General features: G+C 33.7%; 1 protein-coding gene across 6 annotated transcripts in view; it reads right to left on the minus strand.

The window, feature by feature from the left end:
* Window positions 1-21,386, minus strand: part of Kmt2e (lysine methyltransferase 2E (inactive)) — a 93,665-nt gene that overhangs the window by 4,178 nt on the left and 68,101 nt on the right. For 3 of the 6 annotated variants that reach the window (XM_076834773.2, XM_076834805.2, XM_076834766.2), the window contains 12 exons: window positions 20,679-20,796; window positions 19,688-19,797; window positions 16,837-17,101; window positions 15,956-16,054; window positions 7,827-7,991; window positions 7,066-7,374; window positions 4,209-4,463; window positions 3,884-4,028; window positions 3,133-3,383; window positions 2,728-2,784; window positions 2,014-2,577; window positions 724-1,007 (listed from right to left, as the gene is read on the minus strand). In XM_076834773.2, coding sequence (XP_076690888.1) covers window positions 724-1,007; window positions 2,014-2,577; window positions 2,728-2,784; window positions 3,133-3,383; window positions 3,884-4,028; window positions 4,209-4,463; window positions 7,066-7,374; window positions 7,827-7,991; window positions 15,956-16,054; window positions 16,837-17,101; window positions 19,688-19,797; window positions 20,679-20,796 — 2,622 coding nt within the window. The remainder of the gene's footprint in view (window positions 1-723; window positions 1,008-2,013; window positions 2,578-2,727; window positions 2,785-3,132; window positions 3,384-3,883; window positions 4,029-4,208; window positions 4,464-7,065; window positions 7,375-7,826; window positions 7,992-15,955; window positions 16,055-16,836; window positions 17,102-19,687; window positions 19,798-20,678; window positions 20,797-21,386) is intronic. The other 3 variants (XM_076834798.2, XM_076834779.2, XM_076834788.2) reach the window with 3 other exon arrangements.

Raw genomic sequence — 21,386 nt, forward strand, 5'->3', positions numbered from 1 at the left:
AAAGAAGCTACTGCCAGCTAGATTATTCTTTGTCCCTTGAAGGTCCACATGTCCTCTCAGTTCAAGGATTTTGCTCTATTGGGAAAATACTTTGGTGTTAAAGCTTTGAAAATAGCTAATCTTCTCTTATTTTGCTAATTGCTCCCAAAACTGAGACTTATTTGAATAACTAAGACTTAATTCTTTTTGCCTCCACCAATTTGTTGGTGAAAAGAAGAAGGGGGAAACTTTAATGTAGGAATATCCAGAAAGTCACTTTAGGTTACCAAAGGTACCAAAATATGCTTCAACTTAAAAACACACACACACACACACACAAACCGCCTTACACACTTTCAGGATTTGGAAAGGAACAAGAAGCAGAGTAACTGTGTCCTCTTGGCCACTTTGCCAAGACCTCACCTTAAAACAGCTGGTGCTAACACTCCTACCAAAGAAAACTCTAAACCTGCTTTTCTTTCAAGGTAATGGTAGGGGTTTTAAAGAAATGTCATGATGTTGACTGTGACAAAAATTCTTTCAAGAGGAAAATTTGAATGAAAAATGTGAAAAATGTGGATAAATAAAGGAATGATTACAATACACCTTTAACAACTCGGGCAAATAAACAAACAGCTAGTTTAAAACACTATCAGCAAAGATGTTTCAAGTCACCATCCACTTAGCCTTGGGAGAACCACAGCAGGACTCTTGCCAGAGTAGCATATTTCAAAACAGGCTTACCACTGAACTTCAGGTTCATTCTTCTCACTGACAGCTTCTTTAGCAGGACAGTTATTGCTGGTTTCCTCAGAAGTAGCATTATAAACTGCAGCTGGTGTTGGTAAAGGCAGGCTAGCTGTGTTTTCTGCCTGTTCTCCGGTTTCATTACTTTGGACACACCCATCACTATTGTTGCTCAGGTTTCCACTTGCATGAAGTGATATACTAACCAGAGGAAAGTTTTCTGTCTTAGAGCCACTTTTCCTAGCTTCACGTTGTCTCTTACGGTATTCTAATAGAGAAACCTTAAGCAAGAAAGAAAAGGCAGATCTTTTATTCTTGTCTTTCATATCAGAATCAATTCATTCTTTTTTCTAAAGAAAATTCTTTTATTTATATTAAGAAAATTACATAAAATAATTTGATTCTCAAGAAATAATTAACTATCAAATGCCCACTATGTATTAGGCATTGTACTTAGATGATTCATATACATTATCTCATTTAATCCTCACAACAATCCTATGAAATAGGTATATTATCATCCCCATTTTACAGATGAGGAAATTGAGTAACTCACTCACTCAAGGTCACACAGCTGGTGAGTGTTGGAGCCGGGATTCGAACCTAGGTCTTACTTGAAAGCCCGTGCTCTTTCCACTATACTACATTGCTTCCCACAAAGTTGCCAACTGGACTCTGTTATAAAAATTAAAAGCACACATCACTAAAATTCTTTGACTTGTAAAGCAATAATCCTATTAAAATAAGTGCTGTATGTAGTTTCTCCCATTCCTCTGAAATAAGGCATTCTAAATTGTCTCAACATGTCTGCCAATGAAATAATGGTGGTAAATCATGGAACTTAGGTATCACAGTATAATATTATTAGTATCACACTTTACAAAATACTTATGTCCATGGTGTAAATAGTATTGGTATCATGGGATGCTGAAAGGAACCATATATTCAATTATAAGGATGCTTGGTTAATATAAGGTTAAAAAGAATAAAATTATTCATCTCTTTTGAATGAGGGGGGTTACTTCTAAGTTACTCATATATTGACGTTTCTCTCAAACCCATACAAGGACAATTCATAGCACTAGAATTTTTCACTTTTCTGTAAACATTTTCTGATCAAGTGAATATTTACAAAGTGTTTTAAAATGTACAGATAATCTGGGGAAAAATGTACACATAACTCAAATAACTGAATTAGGAATGCCTTACATAATACATCTATCAATTACCCTCAATATTAATACTAAGAAACACTATGAAAGGACTATAAATCATTAAATTTGTAACCTTTTTCTTTTGTGGTGGATTCTGGGGTGTGCAACTCCCGTCGATCAAATTGTCATTAACGGTCCTTCCAAAACCAGAGACAAGCCCATCTTCGGAAGTACAAAACAGAGCTGTTTCCATAAACATGCCTCTAGTATCATCCTGCATCAGGCACTTTGACTCACTTATTCGGAAGCCTCCTCCAACCTCCAATTGGTGTGAGGGTGTCAAGTCCCTCAGGTTGGAGTTCACTGAGAAGTTAACTCCTGTTCTGTCAGGACTCTTTACCCAGGAAGAATATATTGTGCCCCGTCCAGAGTGAGTCGAATCCGGTTGGCTGTTAGGTTCAGTCCTGTCATGTGCAGGTGTTTCCATTGTTTTATGTAAAGCGCTTGACTCAACTGCATCCAGTCCCAGTTGAAGGTCTGACACAAGTTCCTTTTCTCCAGGGCACTGCCTGTTGACTTCAGTCCTACTCCTAGGGCTGGTATAACCAATGGTCTTTATTTCTTGCAGACCCAACTCAGTTAAACTGGAATTTCTAAAAGGCCCCAAAGTTAAGATGGTTGAAGCTCTCTCATATCCCTGTTTACAGAATTTAAAAAAAAAAAAAAAAGAAAGTCATATAATGATATTGAGACTGTTTACTTCAAGATCTACCAGTAATTTAGGCAAAACAATGATATTACCCAAACAATCAGCAACTTTTTTTTTTTTTTTTTAATAACAGCTCACCTCTTGGCTGTAAGTGCGTCTCTTTATTTCTGGAGAACTTTCTGGGGAAGAAATATTCTATATAAAAGGAATAATGGGAATTGAAAATTAAAATACATGAACTAAATATATGATGTTTTTATAAATGAAAACTTAAAATTAGAAACATTTTGGTTTTAGACTTTATTATTTTATTTCCATTCCTCAAGATATTTGCTTTCAGGTCAATTTGATACATTTAGTCTACTGTATATATTAAGAGGAAAGTTAAACATTGAATAAAAATGTTTAAATTCATATGAATATATGTTCCCAAATTTTATTTTATATTCTCAGCACACTAACTGTTAGAGGGAGTGTGGGGCAAGTTCATAATGAAACTCAAAAACCAAGAGTTGAAAATTTTTTTTCATTGAAATTTCTCACCTCAAAGTGCATGGTATTTCCTGGTGTACCAGGAGTTACTGGAGTAACTGGTGAATATATAGGTTTATAACCATTTCTACAAGTTTCATCATCTGATTTTATCCGTGGAGGAGTGGCAAATGATGGGTCCATAGGAGTAATATCCGTATGAGTTGGTGTAGCATATGGTGAAGGAGTAGGTGTGGAGGTTTCTGAGTAAACAGAATTTAGCAACTGATAAAGTCTTCGTTTTTTTAGTGGTGTAGTTAAATCTGTTGGTGAGATAATAATCTGTTAGAATTACTATAAGTCTGTAATATATAATGTATTACATTCTGGGAAAGATAAAATCTCATCAATAATTAGTATGATGACTTTCACCACAATACTAAACATTAAAAAAAAAAATATGAAATATTCCCCACACCCAAATAAGTGAATTTCACTATTAGCACGCATTATCCTGCTGAATGCTTATAGGACTAGAAGTTTCAAAGAAATCATGTAAGTACTGATAGGTTTTTCTAAGAGTCCTTTTGAATCAGCCACGAAACCATTAGAAATTCAACCGTAAACCCAAACATACATCATATTACATAGCAAGGTTTTTGTATCTATCTTCCTCTAAAAGGCTAGGAGAATAGAAATGAGAAAGTTTAGCAGAATGTGTTTCTCTGCTAAAGTACACAACAGTAAAGAGACCATGCCTGTTAGAAAGGTGTATTTCCTGACACATTTCTCATGTTAAAACAATGCTAAAAAGAAATTCTACCTGGAAGGGAACAGCTATCATTTAATAGTAGTGGACTTTTATTTTCACCATTGACTGTAGGACTTCCGGATCTTTCTTGAAAGGGTGAATTAAATCTGTGTAAAATTGCTGAATTTTCTTCTTCTAGAGCTTGTTTCAACCATCGCTGAATAAAATGGAGAGTAAAATGGAGAGATGGAGAAATAAATGAATAGGATTCATACCTGTTCATATAGCCTATAAATGCAGAGCCAATTCCAAAATCATTTCACTACCAGGAATGGTAGCAAGGAATGAGAATAACATTTGGCTCATTCTAGATTTTTATATTGAAAGAAAAGTTTACCTTTTTGCATGAGCCAGAAATGTTTTCAGTAGGTTCTTTCCTTCTCCTTTTTTCTGAAAGGAATGGTGAAGTAAATCTAATATAATGCTTAGGAGTAGAGTATACATGGGGACTATAAGTGAGGCCTGGTAAAGAATTGAGCTGTGTAGCTAACACTTCTGGATCTGTAGTTATACGCAGAGGCCTTTCTGAAAGGCTGTCTGAAGGCTTTCCTGTCTTCTCATTCTTCTCACTTAACCATTCATTGACCAAGTGCTAGAGAAAAGGAAAATTGGGGTCACTATATATTTAATTGCACAGATTCTCCCATAGAATATTCTAAGGCAAAGTAGAAACTGATATATACATGCAATGACCAAAAATCAGTATATCATTCTACATTTCATTTTATTCTTGAAATGTTTTACACAATTTTTTTGTGTGGTGCTGGAGATTGAACGCAGGGCACCTATCTGTATGTTCTACCACTGAGCTACCTGTAACACTGTTTTTTAATACTGTAAAATTTAGGAGACATCAGTACCACCAACACTAAGTTTAGGTTTGTTGCTGCCTTTATTATATGCTTAAAATGTTAAGTAGCACTTTTCTACCCAAGGCACTCCTCACAGTCTCCTAGAGATGAGGTCAGTTTATGTACTCAAAAACAAAACTCTTAGTAGTACCAAGAGATTAACTGGGGTTGAATCCAGGGGCACTTAGTGCTGAGCTACATCTTCAGCCCTTTTTATTTTGAGACAGGGTCTAAGTTGCCAGGCTGGCCTCCAAACTTTGAATCCTCCTGCCTCAGTCTCCTGAGTAGCTGGGATTATATGTGTGTGTTACTACCCCTGGCTTACCTAGTCCTTTTCTTAATTCTTGGTAATTTCTTTTTTTGCTTTCTGGGTATTCATGTTTATCTGGTTATCAAATAAAATCCTTTGAATTTCATATTACAAATGTAGATTATAGAAAAGGCATGTATGTGCATATATACATTTACACATACAATTATATAAACATACAGAAATATGCACATTTTAAAAAAAAAATCTGTCATTGGGATATACCTACAGTATCAGCAACTCAGAAGGCTAAGACCAGAGGACCACAAGTTCAAGGCCAACCGCAGCAGTTTAGCATGGCCCTAAGCAACTTAGTGGGAACATGTCTTAAAAAGGGCTGGGGATACCAGGTGCGCCTATAATCCCAAAGGCTGGGGATGTAGCTTAGTGCCCCTGAGTTCAATCCTGGGTACCCCCTGCCCCCGAAAAAAGGGCTGGGGATGTGGCTCAGTGGTAATGTGCCCCTGGGTTCGATCCCTAGTACATAGCTCCTATCTTTTAGAAGTATCCCTCTTTTTTTTAGTGTGTATATAGCTCCCTTTGTAGGACAAACAACAGAACATAGTGCTAAAACATGAAGCCTAGAACCAGACTGCTAGGAAATGATCCTGTCTTTGCCACTTATACTGTGACTATGAGCAAGTTATGTAACTTTTCCACATTTCAAGATGTGTCTATAAAAAAAAGGGTCATAACAGAACTTAGCTCTACAAAAGTTTGTGACGACTAAATGAGTTTTTAAGAAACATATATATAAAGCTCTCAGAAAGTGCTATGTGGCAAAGAATTATGTATTAAGTTGAAGAAGGTGTTTATGGGGAGTCATAATTTGGCACTGTTTGACAGATTTTTGAAGAGAATCATACAGGATTTAGAAGCTTACATTTCACACCAGAGAGATACAGTAACTTCTGCTCTTAGACCAGAACAATTTAGTCATTTACTAATTAAAAGGCAGGGTTTGTCATTTATAGTCTAGAAGGTAGTTTCACATGTTTTAAATCCCGAGTTGGTTTTTTGTTTTTCCTATTCTCATTACAAATAAGTTGAAATTATTTTTTGTTCTTCCAAGGTGGGCAAAAGTAACACTATTAAAGACAAGATTGGCTTACTGCCTTAGGTAGGTGTGCAATAAGGAAAGCACTGACTCTGAATCAGAAACACCTGTACTTTGATCTCAAACCTTTGACTCTCTGGCAATTAAATTAACATCTGTTATTGAAGTATAATCCCTGGTTCACAATAGAATAAACTTTTCTTCATTTAGCAGCCTGCCTGCAAACTCTAAATAAGTTTCAAAATATTTGGTGAAAGGAGGATGTATTTATGATCTATTCCCTCCCCAAAGAGCCTAAAAAATGACCACTTTGGTACCAGTGTTTTGTCCTTTAATCTCAGTGGGATAAAACAGCAGCTTCATTAAAGCTGTTCTGTTACATTTTTAGCTGAAAAGCCCAGGTTGGTTTAATTTAGTGATTAGTTTCCAAATAATTACTTTGTTAACTCTGACAGTGCATTTCCAAAGATTTTTATTAATAATTTGATATAAAACTACTTTCTTACTAAATTCTTACTACATTCACATTCTTACTACATTCTATTGAAATCAACAATTTCATCACATTTATTTCTTGTAATCTAAGCAATGGAATTTATAAAAAATACCATAAAAGATAGGGACTGGGGATGTAGTTCAGTGGTAGACTGCTTGCTTACCAAATAGCCCTGGATTCAGTCCCCAGCACCAGGTAGGGCTATACTGTAACACATCTAAAACTACTTAGAGAGAGATAAATTTTGTACATAGGGCAACATAAAAGTCTTGATATAGTTTATCATCTTTACAATAATGCAAACATAGTATTTGATTTTACACTTCATTTTTCATTCTTACTCAAAAAGATCTGCATAAAATGCTGCCTCTTGTGCAGTTCATTATGAGATAGTTATAGACTGGTTTCTAAACACCAATATAACCATTTAATAGCATAAGACACTTGGAAAACAGTTCTTAAATTCATTAAGAGTCATACCTTCTTTGTTTTGGGGTATTTTGTAGGACATTTATTAAGTGCTGGGACTTCAGTTTCAGTAATTATTTCTGCTACTGCAGTTTCAGTTTCTGGTTCTATGGCAAGTACAGTATTTTCGATATCATTTTGTTGTGATGTAACTTCTATATCAGGAGAAGATGGCTGGATATCTGAACACATGCTGACAGTTCTGTGTCTGCGACGCTGCTGTCCAATGTGAGTCCTACTTCGAGAAAAACTTTTTCTCTGTTTTGTTCTATTCACTTTGGCAGGGGTTGGCTTGTTAGCAGTTTCTTCCTTTACTTGTTCCTAATTCAAAATACAATACAATGGAATTTTATGTTTATAGATACTTCTACTTCAGAAGCTAACTTGACAAAATTTATGAATTCACATAATAAATTCACATAATTAAAAATGTTATTACTCAAAAACGAAGTAGTATAGTGTTAAATTCCAAGTCTTAAGTTTCCCATCGGATCTAAAAACTGCACAATTAAAAATTTATTACAGATTTAACTCAATTGTGTATGTAAATTTGTTGGTTTGTATACCCAGGGGTACTCTGCTACTAAGCCACACTCCCTGTCCTTTTTATTTTGAGACAGGGTCTCACTAAATTGCTAAGGCTGACCTTAAACTTGAGCTCCTCCTGCCTCAGCCTCCCAAGTCACTGGGATTATGCCTGTGCCACCATGCCCAAATGGAAATTTTATTTGAAATAATTTAAATGGGAACATAAAACTAAACCTGAATAATACCTGAATAACTTCAGCATCACTGACAAGCTGTGCATCTTTACATTCAGTTTTAACTTCAGTTTTGGCTGTGCTGATCCGTTCCAAAGCTTGTTCTCGTCTTTTCTCTCTCTTTTCAAGTCTGGCAAAAGCTTGCAAAATTGCTTCCATTTTCCTTTCTTCTCTAGTCTACAAGATTTCAATTTTATTAATCATTGCTCTGAAGTAAATATTCTAAAGTCCAGATCAGATGTACAGGCAAATTATAAAATTTTTTTACTATGATACTGTTAGCAAACCAAGTCTGTTGTTATTAGATATGGGGGGAAAACAATTTATATTCATTCATTCAAAAATCTAAAAATCCCAAACATCTCAGTAAGCCTTATTACTACAAATATATTTCATGAAAAGAACACTTGATTGAGTGCTAATGATAAGGATAAAACAAACAAAACAAAAAGCCTCAAAAATGACCATGCTTTACACTAACTTGAAAAAAAATTTTAAATACAGAAGCCAACCTTTAAAAAAATTCAAAATTCCTAATGTAATGGTATGTGAAAAAGCAAAATTCCTATGCATTTAAGAAATCAGTCAATATATTTTTGCTATGTTTTAGCAGGATGTTGTGGGGGTACATTTAGTAAACATCTCCATGATTCTAAGCAAGTTAGTTAACCTTTCTGAGGCTATAAAATGTGGATAATAATACTTACACTTCACTGATTATTTAGTTCAAACTGAAAATGTGAGGTTTTTAAACAGTAATTAGAAATTGATAGGCGTTCCATAAATATTTTTATTTCTACTTTAGCCCTCTTGCCCTCCATTTTAACTCTTGTAAGGCATTCCTCTACCTTCTGCTCTTCCTTTCTTAAACTGACACTTCAAGACAGGGACTGAGGGAACAGCAAGAGTTCCTTTGAGCATCAGTTCTCTTTGGATAGAGAACATTAAAACCAAGACCCAGAGCCTTGACCAGAGGGCCTGGCAAATGCTTCAGCTCTCAACCAGAACCAGGAAGCACGTCCATCAACTGTCCAGTTCTCCAAATGAAAGAACCAGGTCCTGAGGCTCAGATCCATTTGTCTTTCCTCCTTCATTGTCATCGATGTGGGGAAGAAAGAAAGAAAGATCAGAAACTCAAGATCTGGCTGCCAAAGTCTTGTCAATATTGGCGCTTCAGTAATCAGCAGAGATTCAAGCATTAAGACACCTACACTCTGAAAATTACTGCTTTTTCTGTGTTTTTTCTTTTTTGTTACACTTAGTAAGAAAACGAAAGTAGAAACGAAAGTAGAATGTGTCAAACAAACCATCTGAGGATACTTTTACAGTGAATAGCCATACTGCATATGTGACACAAAATATTTTGTCCTCAACTTTTTTTTTTTTCCTACAGGCAAGGAAATGGCCCAAAGAGGTAAGATTATTTGTTTATGGATAAATTTCTGCAACTCTCCATCTCATTAGCTCTTCTGGTCCAGGGTAGTAATCAAACACTTAAAAAACGATACAGGCAAAAGATGATTAATTTATTAGGTAATGGGGAATTCAACCCAGGGGTGCTTAACCACTGAGCCACATCCCCAGCCCTTTTTATTTTTTGAGTTAGGATCTCACTAAGTTGCTTAGAGCCTTGCTAAATTACTGGCCTTGAACTTGCAATCATCCTACCTCAGCCTCCCAAGGGATTACAGGCCACCACCATGCTCAGCTCAAAAGATGACATTATGTGCTCATTGGAACTGCAAGTTTTAAAGCCAAATTCTTGCTTTAAAACATGAATTAATTTCATGTTTCTGGTCCTTTAACTTAACTTACCTAACCTGTTTTTATATGGCTTTCTATAAAAATGCTGACTGTATATCAGGGCTTTTCGAAAACTCTAAATAGCTTCCACTTGTTGAACTGGAGGTTAATTACTATGGTTTCCCCTCTCAAAAATGTTTTAATGTGTGCAAAAAGTATATTTTCCTAGAAAAAGAAGCTTGTCTTAGCAAATATTATATTTGTCAAAGAAAAAAATTATCAAAAGGGAGGCACCAAAGAAGATACTTTTTTTTCTTTTTTGTTGTACTGAGGATTGAACCCAGCTCTGCCACTGAGCTTCCCCAGCCCTTTTTTAATTTTTGAGATAGGATCTTGCTAAGTTGCCCAGTCAGGCTTTAAAGTTGTGGTCTTGCTTTACCCTTCTCAGTAAGTGAATAGATGAATAACATGTATCATCATACCTGGCATAATATTTTCTATATTCTGATTCTGGATCTTCTAAGATAGTTATGAATTTACACTATGGTTCTTTGACTTAGTTCAACATTCCCCTATAAGAGTGAGGCTATGTAAAGAAAATTGACCCAAACTTGTTCAAATAAATATGCAATTTCCATTTATACAGGTACAACTATCTGATCATTAAAGCAAAATCCCTGAGAGATGGTTTAATCTTTTAGAGCTGGGACAGGATCTTTAAAAATGTAGTATTGTACTACAGAAGAAACCCAAATCCCTCTAGATTAAGTGACCCTGTCAAAGGTGGGACCTTTCCTAGCTTCTAATTTAACCATTTTTTCCAATTAACAACCACTAACATCCTATGTAATGTAAAACAAAATACAGCATAAGTTTTCCTGCATTACAAAAATTGCTGTGTGTGTAGAAATAAAGCTGAAAACACTAAACATTTCTTAATAACATTAACCTAGCTTTATCTTAAAATATACAAACATTGGGAGTGTAAGTGTGACTGGTTTTCTACATTGATAAAATTATTAGTACATGGATCTACTTTTAAATTCCTTAAGGTTCATATGTCATTCATCATTGCATCTAATATATTCTTTGACATAAAACTGGGTATACTTAAAAATAAATAACTGGAAGTTTGGAAGTTTGGTGACAAACTTCCAGTTTGTCACCCATTTCAAAATCTGATTGAAAAATAACTTATAAATAAAGCTGAGGTAGTTATAGATAATTATAGATACTAATACTAATCAACTGCCCATAGCTCCTAAAACCTGTGATAGATACAGTTCAGATTATATTAATCACACAGGGTTACTAATGTGATGCTATATTCTGTAACCATAATTCATTTCAAGCCATGGGAACTGATAGATCCTGAAATAGAATTAGATAGGGTTACTTTCGAAAAAAGAGGTGAGGGGTTACTTTCAGGAAACTGCTAACTTTTGACATATTGTTAATGCCAAGTGTTAGGTGTTACTGCTTGAAGTACATGGAATCTCCCATGTGTTTCATCTGATCATTATTCATAACAGTAAATATGAGTATTATAATTTCTTATAAACAGAACAAAAAAGTCTGCTTCATAATATCCCTATTAGTTGAGGTGTGGGTATTGGGAAATTTTTATTTCAATTATATACATTTTAAAGTATAAGCACATTGTAGTAAAAATGGAATGTAATTAATTTTTGTAACAGACATAATTTTTTTTAGACATTGATGAACCATTATTCATTTATTTGTGTATGGTGCTGAGAATTGAACCTAGTGCCTCACACATGCCAGCCAAGTGCTCCACCACTGAGCCACAACCCCAGCCCATGACGTATAATTCTTAGATTAATCTGAGTTTCCTGCTCAGTAGATAGGGAATGCCTAAAGTCCACATGACTCAAGACTATATAATAAAAAACAAGAATTAAAATGTACAGTATAGCAACTAAAAAAATTAACTTTACTGAATAAAGTATTATAATTAATTTTAAACACTTGTGAATGCTATTAAGTAGCCTTAGAGGGTAATTTGCTGGTAGTTGGGTCTAAGAACTAAGGAAAAATAAAAAAGGAAGAAAGCCACCTAAGAACTCCTAATTGTTTTCTGAACTGCTACTAGGAGGAAGTGGCTTTTCTTTAAAATAAAAAATTAAAACAGATGCTGGGCACCGAAAATAGTTCTCTGGGTTGGTGGCATCCAGAATGTAGAGTATGAGACTTGACCCTAGAGAAACTGCCTGGTGTTTCACAGTGGCTAGAAAGCAGTCTTCCCATACCTCTGGTTTTGCTTTACTTAGTTTTTAGTATCCTTGGACCAAAGTGAAATGGAAAATTTCAAAATAAACAAGTTTTAAGTTAAAAGAAAAATGAAAGAAAAAAAAAAAAGCTTTTCAAAGAAATGGAAAGACAGAGCCCACCTACCAAATTAACCTACTATGTGGTATTAAAATGAGACTCCTTACTCAGAAAAAAAAACTTCCTACTTCCTACTTTTAAACAGCAACTGAGAGACTATGGCTTGTGTGGTATCTCCATTTGTTCTATCATGTGACAATTTACACTTGGTGCTGTTTCCTCTTTTGACAGTGATGATTAGTTGCACCCCATCCTTCATGAAAGCTTCACCAGAGCAGTAACCTTGTCATTTTTTGCTTAGCTAGTACCTTAAATGGCACTTGGTGTATATAGCAGACAATTCACATTTTTATTAAACCACTAAGAAATGGGCATGTATATTCTATAAAATGTGTCACTTATGTGAAAACATAACTGGAAGCATTCAAAGGATTTTGAGAATCAAATTTATTATAAAGCACCTAAGGCAAAAAACCCTCATTTTGTTTGTACAGAATACCTATAAAACAAATTGGTCCTCTCTTACTATTCAGTACCATGATATTTATTACTCATCTTGAGAAATACAATTCCTAATCGCTATGATGAGAGAAACTTAGAAAATTATTAATCAACATCACTTTATGCATGCTCTAAGAAGAAAACAGTGATTTAGGTGATACCCACCACAGACCTGTCAAGAGATGACTTTTCTTGCAACAAATTACCTTCCTCTCACTATGTTTTACAAAGGCATTAGTAGTAAGAGCATAGATTCTGAATAACAGTATTTTCCCAGAGTGTGTGTGTGTCTGAATAATAAAAATCTGTGGGATGTCAGGTATCACCCACAAAAAATTCCAAGAGTATACAAAGAGAGTTTTGGAAAATACTACATATACTGGGAATCTTAAAGGTTAGAGATAAGGTTTACTAAACCCAACTAGCTAAAAGCACTCTTTAACAAATTAGACTTTTATGGAATACTTTCTCCAGTGAAGGACAAGAGCTGAGAAAATTGTGGGGAATCCCGGACACATCTTACAGAGCATCACCTAGGCTATAAGCTTCATGTAATTCACATTCATGAACCCATCTCTCTGTAAATGGCTGTCATGAACTATATTTTAAAAAGCTAGGTACTTTTCCCTGTCTAGGAGTCAGGGCTATGACAATGAATAAAAGTACAAATTCTTTCCCTTGGGGTACACATGTTCTAGTGAAATAAAACAATTAAATCTAGATGATCCTAGCTATATGATTATCCTTTAATAGTCTTACACTGTTTCTCAAATTTCTGTCCTTTTAATGTGAAGACCACCCTCAATCAACTTCCATGAACTCCAGTTTAGGCAATCTCATTATAATAATCAAGTACTACACCAAGACTGTACTCCAAAATATATTAAGAAGGTGCTTACAGAAAATTATTTCAGAAATATGTTTTATTGATATAATTAAAAATGAGGAAAAGCATCTTTGTTTAAATTCTTCAAAAGGTTTGCCACTTTAAAAATGACTGCTTGTTGAATTAAAGGCATGTTTTCCTTCCCCTTTTACCTGCTCTCTCCATCTAATTATGGCCCCCTAATCCTACCTTAACATGTACCAAAAAGAGAGCCTACTCTGTAGTACTTCAGCTTTGGAATCAAGTGAGTATTCTACTGTATTTTCCAGGGCCACAGCTTAAATGGGCTCAAAATTTCCCAAGCCATTTCAAACTCCCCATCAAAGAAGTCTGTCAAGGGCTGGTGATCCGGTTCAGTGGCAGAGCAAGCCTAGAATGTACGACCTCCTCCTAATATCTCTTGCCAGATAAGAGGAAATGGACACTAACCATCCATTCAGTTCCATACAATTTAGGCACGAGTTTGCTTTGTTCAAAGGGGAAACACACAATATAATGGATGAAAAAAGAAAAATGTTAATAAAAGAACATTACAAAACATCAAAGGAGATGTGAGGGGAAATAGAACTGAGAATGAAAAGGGTCATGTATCCTAATCACATAATGAAACCTTCATTGAACATTTTGTACCGTTTATAGCCAACCCTATCTCCCTATAGCCCACTCCGAAAATACAGCCTATGTTGATCCCCCAAACAGAATTATCATATAACTCTCCAGTTCCAACTACTAGGTGTAATCTAACCTTATAAATGGCAAAGACTAGAAAAAATAAAGGTTGAATCATACCAAAATTTTCAAAACTAAATGCACCCTGTAAGGAAAAACCATATTAATTGCTTGAGAACCTTAGAATGTGTGGTTCTGTGTTATTTGATTAAATCCAAAAATTTATAATTCAAACGTTAAATTTGAATTATACAGTAAGAAATAAGAGTGAATGACTTTGAGGACTGAAGATCCAAAGAAAAAAATTTAAGTTTTGTTTTATGTCCTTTCAGTTATAAACATACTTTTCAAGTTTTCCATCTTCACAGTCATCTTAAAGGCAGATGAATATGCTAACTCAAATTAATATAAAAACTTTGAAGAATTATTCTATATTAATACAGCATGCTAATAAGCTAAATCAGAACCAAAAGGTAATCATGATTAAGCATATATTTTTTCTCATTGAAGTTTAACATCAAAAGAATATTCAATTTTTTTCTGGGATCTGGAAATGTTCTAAGTTCTACTATTATTCTCAGCACTGAGGGATAAGTTAACTTTTTAAAAATAGCTCCATAGTCAAATCTTTCAGAGAATGTTATCTGAATAAAAATACTGTATGAACATAGAACAAAAATTCAGATATTTTTCAAAATTATTAAGGCATTTGTAAAAAATGCTCTTCCTATGAAACACATGCCCTTTTAAGAAAATCATTGATACTCTAAATTGGTCTCCTAAAAGTTCCTACATGACTTATAGAAATACAAGCAATTGGGGAATGGACAAAACAATACTAAAGATCAATAGTCAAGAAAGGGCTTTAGAGAATTTGTGGCTCAGCAGTAGAACACTCGCCTAGCACATGCCAGGCGCTGAGTTCGATCCTCAATGCTACATAAAAATAAAGGTATTGTGTCCAACTACAACTAAAAAATATTTTTATTTTTAAAAGATTCAAAATAACCTTAGATATTTCCAGGAACTCCTCCTTTATAACCAGACTCCAAATTTTCACCTGTATTTTTCTTCTATCTCTAATACTACCCGGTCTCAACGGACAAGTGATTCTAAAATTCCAAGGCTAGAAAACAGTTCTGTGTTGCTTTTACAATAGAAAGCACAGAATTAACACAGCATAGAAAGATGGCCACTGTGGTGACAGAATGGATGTGCAGTAAGCAAGTCTACAAAGACCCCACCCCAACATGTAACACCTGAGATTACGTGGAGAACAGTATTGAAAACCCCTAGAACATTAAATGAGACAAGTAAATGGAATGGGGAAGATCATTAGTTGGTGTGTATAGTTAATTTCAAATCTTAAAAAGTATACAATGATAAAGTTAACTATTTACCACTAAAATTTTAGGATATTTCTTGTCCTAGTTTTTATGCTGACAAAATAACTGCAAATAAATAGTACAAAGGATATAAATCCTAAACTGATTTTAATGAAGACCTTATTTATGTTATTTTATAACAGTATAAAACAGAAACAGCTACCAAACCAGTGGTAGGTTTTTGTTTTAGCTCTGCATAAGCCATTTATTTGGTACTATTAAAAAGCTTAAAGATCTATTGTTAAACATCAAATCATTAAGATAAAGGATACATTAATGAAAGAAATTTTGGACGGTAATTGCAATATTAAAATTTATTAATAGTTCTCAGACTCAAAAATATTAATGATTTCTAAAACATACAATTTCTAAAAGCCCATACATTTTAAAATGTCTAAGGAGCACCAGTAAAAATACAAAGAATTAGTGAAATTTACTTAAATGGTAATGACAAAGCCAAATAAAAATACTCAATGGCACATCATGTGCCCCAAATTTGCTAACTTCAAAGAAAAGTGTGAGAGCCCCATGGAAAGGCAACAACAGAAAGAGTAGCTGTCACTAAGCCAATACCATAACATTAAGCAACTAATGGCTTCCCAACTTACCATCTTTCTTTTCCTTTCTGCAATCTGCTCCTCTGATTCCATTTCTACTTCATTGCTAATAGGAGTTTTTTCTTCTATATCATCAATAAAATCTGGTTCCTGAAAGATGGAAATGACTTCTTATATAAAGAAACTGTTACTCCATCTATAAACTCTTGACATCAAACTGTTTAAAAGTCTTTTAACCACAACTAAACATAAAAATTACAAGCCATCTTAAAACTGCTTTCTTGAATGCCATCAAATAATTTTGCTTTCTAAAGTTCTATTCATAAACTCAATAGCATGGACTTTTGTTTATATTCTTCCCCAAACAAAATTTTCACAAAACCTGCAAATATGAAGCACTAGGTAAATTTTCGATTTAAAACTTAAGGGAAATTATTAGAATATAGGGCCCCTTAATGAGCAAAACATTTCTTAACCTAATCTCTATTTTGAACACATATTTCCTGATGGGGAAGAAGTATAAGCCCAAATTCTCATAAAGCACTAGCTGGATTCACTAATTTTCTAGACTGGGAAAAATCTTGTCTTCAATTCTGCAGAGATTTGTTGGCTATTTCTTTTTTTAGTACCAGGGATTGAACCCAGGGGTGCTTAATCACTAAGCCACATCCCCAGTCCTTTTTTTGTTTTTATGTTTTAAGACAAGTTGCTCAGCCTGCCCTTGGTTCCTCCTGCCTCATCCTCCTGAACAGCTGGGATCACATGCCCAGCTCTTAATAATTTTTAACAAATGTTGCATATATAGTAACAGAACTTGTATTTACACTTCACTAAACATCAAAATGGACTTAAAAATTGTTAAGAAACTTTACATTTAAAAAGGGCAAAAATATGACAAATTAACTTCATTAAGAATCAGTAGAGTTTGATACCTGATTATTTGATACTGATAATCTCAGGGGAGAAAGCTTTCTCTGTTTTGTTTCTGGACTCTTTATTTTGTTGACTGTACCATCACAATCCAAAGTAATATTCTGATTTTGTGTATCTTTTTCTTTTGAAATATCTTTGTCTTTTTTTCCTTTTTTCCTTCTGGTCTCATAACCACTGTTGATATTTTCCGTGGATTCAGAACTACGTTTCAGAACAGGGCACTCTAGATTGTCTTTGAGGCAGGCACAATCCACCTTGTACTTACTGAAACGATATCAAAATAAATATTTATTCAAGATATTAAACAAAATTGGGCAATTTCTTATTCATTTTAAGATGCAACTTCCACAAAATTATATATAATCATTGACTTTAATCTTAAACTTTTCAACTAATTTGTATTTCTGACTACTATCACAAAAGAAATATTATTTTCTCATAACAAATGTTGAATTTGGACTACCAACTGGGTCTTATAATATATAAAATGAAAAAAAATGAATTAAAACTCTTGAGTCTTTTAAAGTAAAATGATACTGTTAATTATACAAATTAACATTAAAGTAAAACCCATAATTTCTTCAGTAATCCCAGAGTGTTATAAAATACTGACTTGAAATTTGACCTAAATAAAAAACATGCCAGGTATAAAAACACTAAAACTTAACTAGTTTGTATACTCTAAAGAATTATTTCAATAACCAGGTTTCTTTAATGATAGCAACAGCTTTTATTTACTTATTTACATATGTATGTATATTTTTTTCTATGGTACTGGGGATTGAATCCAGGGGTACTCTGTCACTACTAAGCTATATCCTCAGCCTGGATTTTTGTTTTGGTTTTTTAATTTTGAGACAGTCTTGCTAAATTGCTGCGGCTGATCTTGAACTTGAGATCCTCATGCCTCAAATTCCTAAATTATGGGGATTATAACATGCCCAATCAGATATGTTAATCAAGCAGTTACTTTGTGCCAGAAACTGTTTTAAATGGTTTGTTTACATGTGTTAGCTCATTAAATCTTCAAACATTCCTGTTAGGAGAGAATTATTATTATTCTCATACTTGAGATAATGGTGCACAGAGAGCTGAACACACTGGTCTAAGATCATAAATAACCGGGCTAGGATTTGAAAACAGATTATGGAAAATTTATATTCTTAATCTCAATGAGATGTACAATCTCCCAAATTGATATGGAAAGAGTCTTTATGTTAAATTTTCGACCTTCTAGGGGCAGAAAGGACTTAAAAAAGAAAAGCTGAAATTATTATGATACATCTGTTTCCAATAATTATTAGAGATGAATACTGACGGAAAAGGAATTTCACATTGAGAGAAAACATAATGGACATTGTTTAAAAATCTGCATTTAAAAAGCACATAACACAGTTTTTTAAAAATACAGAAAAATGAACTGAGATGCTTATAACCCAAAAGGCTACAGAATATATAAAGTATGAACACAGAAAAAGACTGCACAGCAGAGAAAGGGTCAGATGATATGATTAGGCAATTAGCAAGAGGAAGTCCAAATGGTAACACATAAGAAGATAGTTGGGAGCTGGGTGGAGCTCAGTAGAAGAGTACGTGCTTAGTATGCACAAGACAAGAGTTAAATCCCCAGCACCAACAAAACAGAAAAGGGAAAGGAAAAAAAAAAGAATGAAAGAAAAAGATATTTGGTCACAAATAATCAAAGAAAATGGTAAATAAAAATGTAAAGATTAAAAATTTTTACTAATCCATGTGAAATGGTATCTTTAAATTTTGGACAGTAATTGCAATATTAAAATTTATTAATAGTTCTCAGACTCAAAAATATTAATGAGTTATAAAACATACAATTTCTAAATCCTTACTAAAGGATTAGAAAGGAACTAAACTGCTTAGGAAAGAATTAAAAAAAAAAAAAAGTTTCTTTGGAAAGCAATTCACTAATTCACTTTTGGTTAAAAACTGAGTCTACACATTCTGAAACATTCTGTGCATTCTCCCTACCACAGAGAGAACATGTACAAATGCATACATGTTCAAAAAGCCACAGAAACATATTGTGATAAATAAAAAGATCCATCAGTAATGGAAGAGAGAAAAGCCATAAGCAGTGAAAAATAAATGAACTAGAGCCTACATACAACAGTGTAGTTTTATCTCATGTAATGAAAGAGAAAAGATAGAATGCAGAAGAAAGTAGTAGGTTACAATGAACATAAAATTTAAAGATAACACAAAATTCTAAATACTACTGATGACATAAAAACCACAAAATGTTAAAGAAATGTAAAGAAGGGTGATACAATCTGCTAAATCTAAGAGGCTTCAATGGATAGTGTTCTATTAGTCTGTGAAGTACATGGATTTGTATTCATATTTGTATATTAAAATTTTTAAATTTAAAGTTTTTAACTCAAAGCACGTTTCTTTCTTAGTGTTTCAGAACATGTTTCTTAGAGGTTCTTCTACAAACCCTTTCAATTTGCACCACAAAGAAAATTTGATGCAATTTTTTTTTTGTCTTGAGAGGCAAATTAGAAATTATTCATCCGCTTAGCCAAATAAATTGTAAAACTAAAATCGTAACCCCTAAAATACAAGAAAGTGAAGAAAAAAATTCTAACCTAATAAAGTCAATAGCATATTGCTGAAATTAGCATTAGTAATTATACAGTGTAAATGTTTAAACAACAATAATGAAAGCTAATACCAAAATGCTTATTTTCAAGTACTTTTTAACTGCCTCATGATAAATAAGTTATAAAAGCAATAATAATACCTAAATTATTACATGAACATTAAAGAACTACTTTGAAGCAACAGATGATTTATTTACCAACTTGAACTTACCAATTCCCATAATCAAAATCAAAGGCGATAGTAATTTCAGTACCCTTTGGAATACTTTGTATAGAATAAATGTAAAGATGTATAGTTCCATCTTCAATTTCATGCCTCACCTGTTAAAAGAATAATTTAACACATCTGTAAACCATTTTCTATCTTTAAAAGCACCTTCTCCTGCAAGTTGCAAAGCTATTAAGTACATTATAATCACAACTTGGAAAAGTACCATTAATTATTAAGACTTATTGATCATTGGTTACCAACTGGGAAGATTTTTCAAAAGTACATCAATGCCTTCAACCAATCTGCCCACCCCACAGACTACCATGTGGCATCCAAAACAAAAAATAAAACTATAACTGTATTTTCTAATGCATATTTTTTTTCTTTTAGCATGTCTGAAATTGGTAGTCTTACAAGTGATAGCATTTTAGTTTTGAGGAATTGCAATAATGGTACAGCTAACACTGTGTGACACACACTGTTCTAGATATTTTGCACAATACTTTTATTTCTTGATAATACATTTTGATAGATAAATATAAGGCATGGATAAAGTTGCAAAACTAATAAGCCACAGAGAAGGCGAAACTGGCTCCAAAACTTATAATATTCCAGCTAAAAATGTAATTATAAAATTAAAAATGTGTATTTTGGCATATAGAAAACAAAAGTATTTTATATTCCACCCTAAAATAGAGCATTAAAAATTTTATAGTAACATACAATCTATTTTAGCTTTATCATCTAACGTGATAAAATCATAGCACATTTAGCCATTAAATAGACTTTCTAGGATTTAAAAAGTCCAATATTCCCTCTTATAAGAAACATCACAATTTCTTCAATGTATAATTTGTTATCACCTAAATTTTTACAACAGGAAGACGCTGAGCAAAATACATCAAGAATTGAAGTATTCTAAACTATTAGACTTTTTTACTTAATGTTCAAATTCCACACAACACTTCCCAAAAGATTTCAGTAAGCTTACTTCTGCATTGGGTGTACAAGAACGCCTGATGAATCGAGCCTCATTCCCAAAAGTTCTTGCGTCAACACACATTTCTAGCCCATGAAATTTTGAGTAGAATAAAACAAAAGGGTATGGTCTACAGAGAAAGAAAATTTATAAGGTATTAACATTTTTGTATATAACAATCTGAAGTTGCTATTCAAAGAATGGATTTTTTAAAAAACTTATGAAATTTCAAAAAAAGACAATAAGTATTATATGTTTATTTTGGTATTAAGGATAGAATCCAGGGATGCTCCATACTGAGTGACATCCCCAGCCCTTTTTGAGACAGGGTCTAGCTAAATTACTTAAGGCCTTGCTAAATTGCCGAGATTGACCTTGATCTTGTGATCCTCCTGCCTCAGCCTTACAAGTCTCTGGGATTACAGGTGTGTGCCAAGGTACCCAGCTTAGTGAAAATTTTAAATAATTAGTCTTGACTACAGAACCTTCCTCCCCTTGTTACTTTATACTAATGAGATTTTCAACTGTCCCTATAATCTTACCTAAGTTAAAAGGCAATTAATTTGAGGTAGAAATTATTTACAAAGATAGAGTGACCACTGCCTTTACAGAAAGATTCTAATTCCATGCTTTTGTGGGGTTGGCACTGGTGACTGAACCCAGGGCCTTGAACACTCTACTACTGAGCCCCATCCTTACCTCCTAATTCCATGCTTTTAA

Source organism: Callospermophilus lateralis, chromosome 1 (genome assembly GCF_048772815.1).
Source record: "Callospermophilus lateralis isolate mCalLat2 chromosome 1, mCalLat2.hap1, whole genome shotgun sequence".
In the NCBI taxonomy this organism is placed as follows: Eukaryota; Metazoa; Chordata; class Mammalia; order Rodentia; family Sciuridae; genus Callospermophilus; species Callospermophilus lateralis.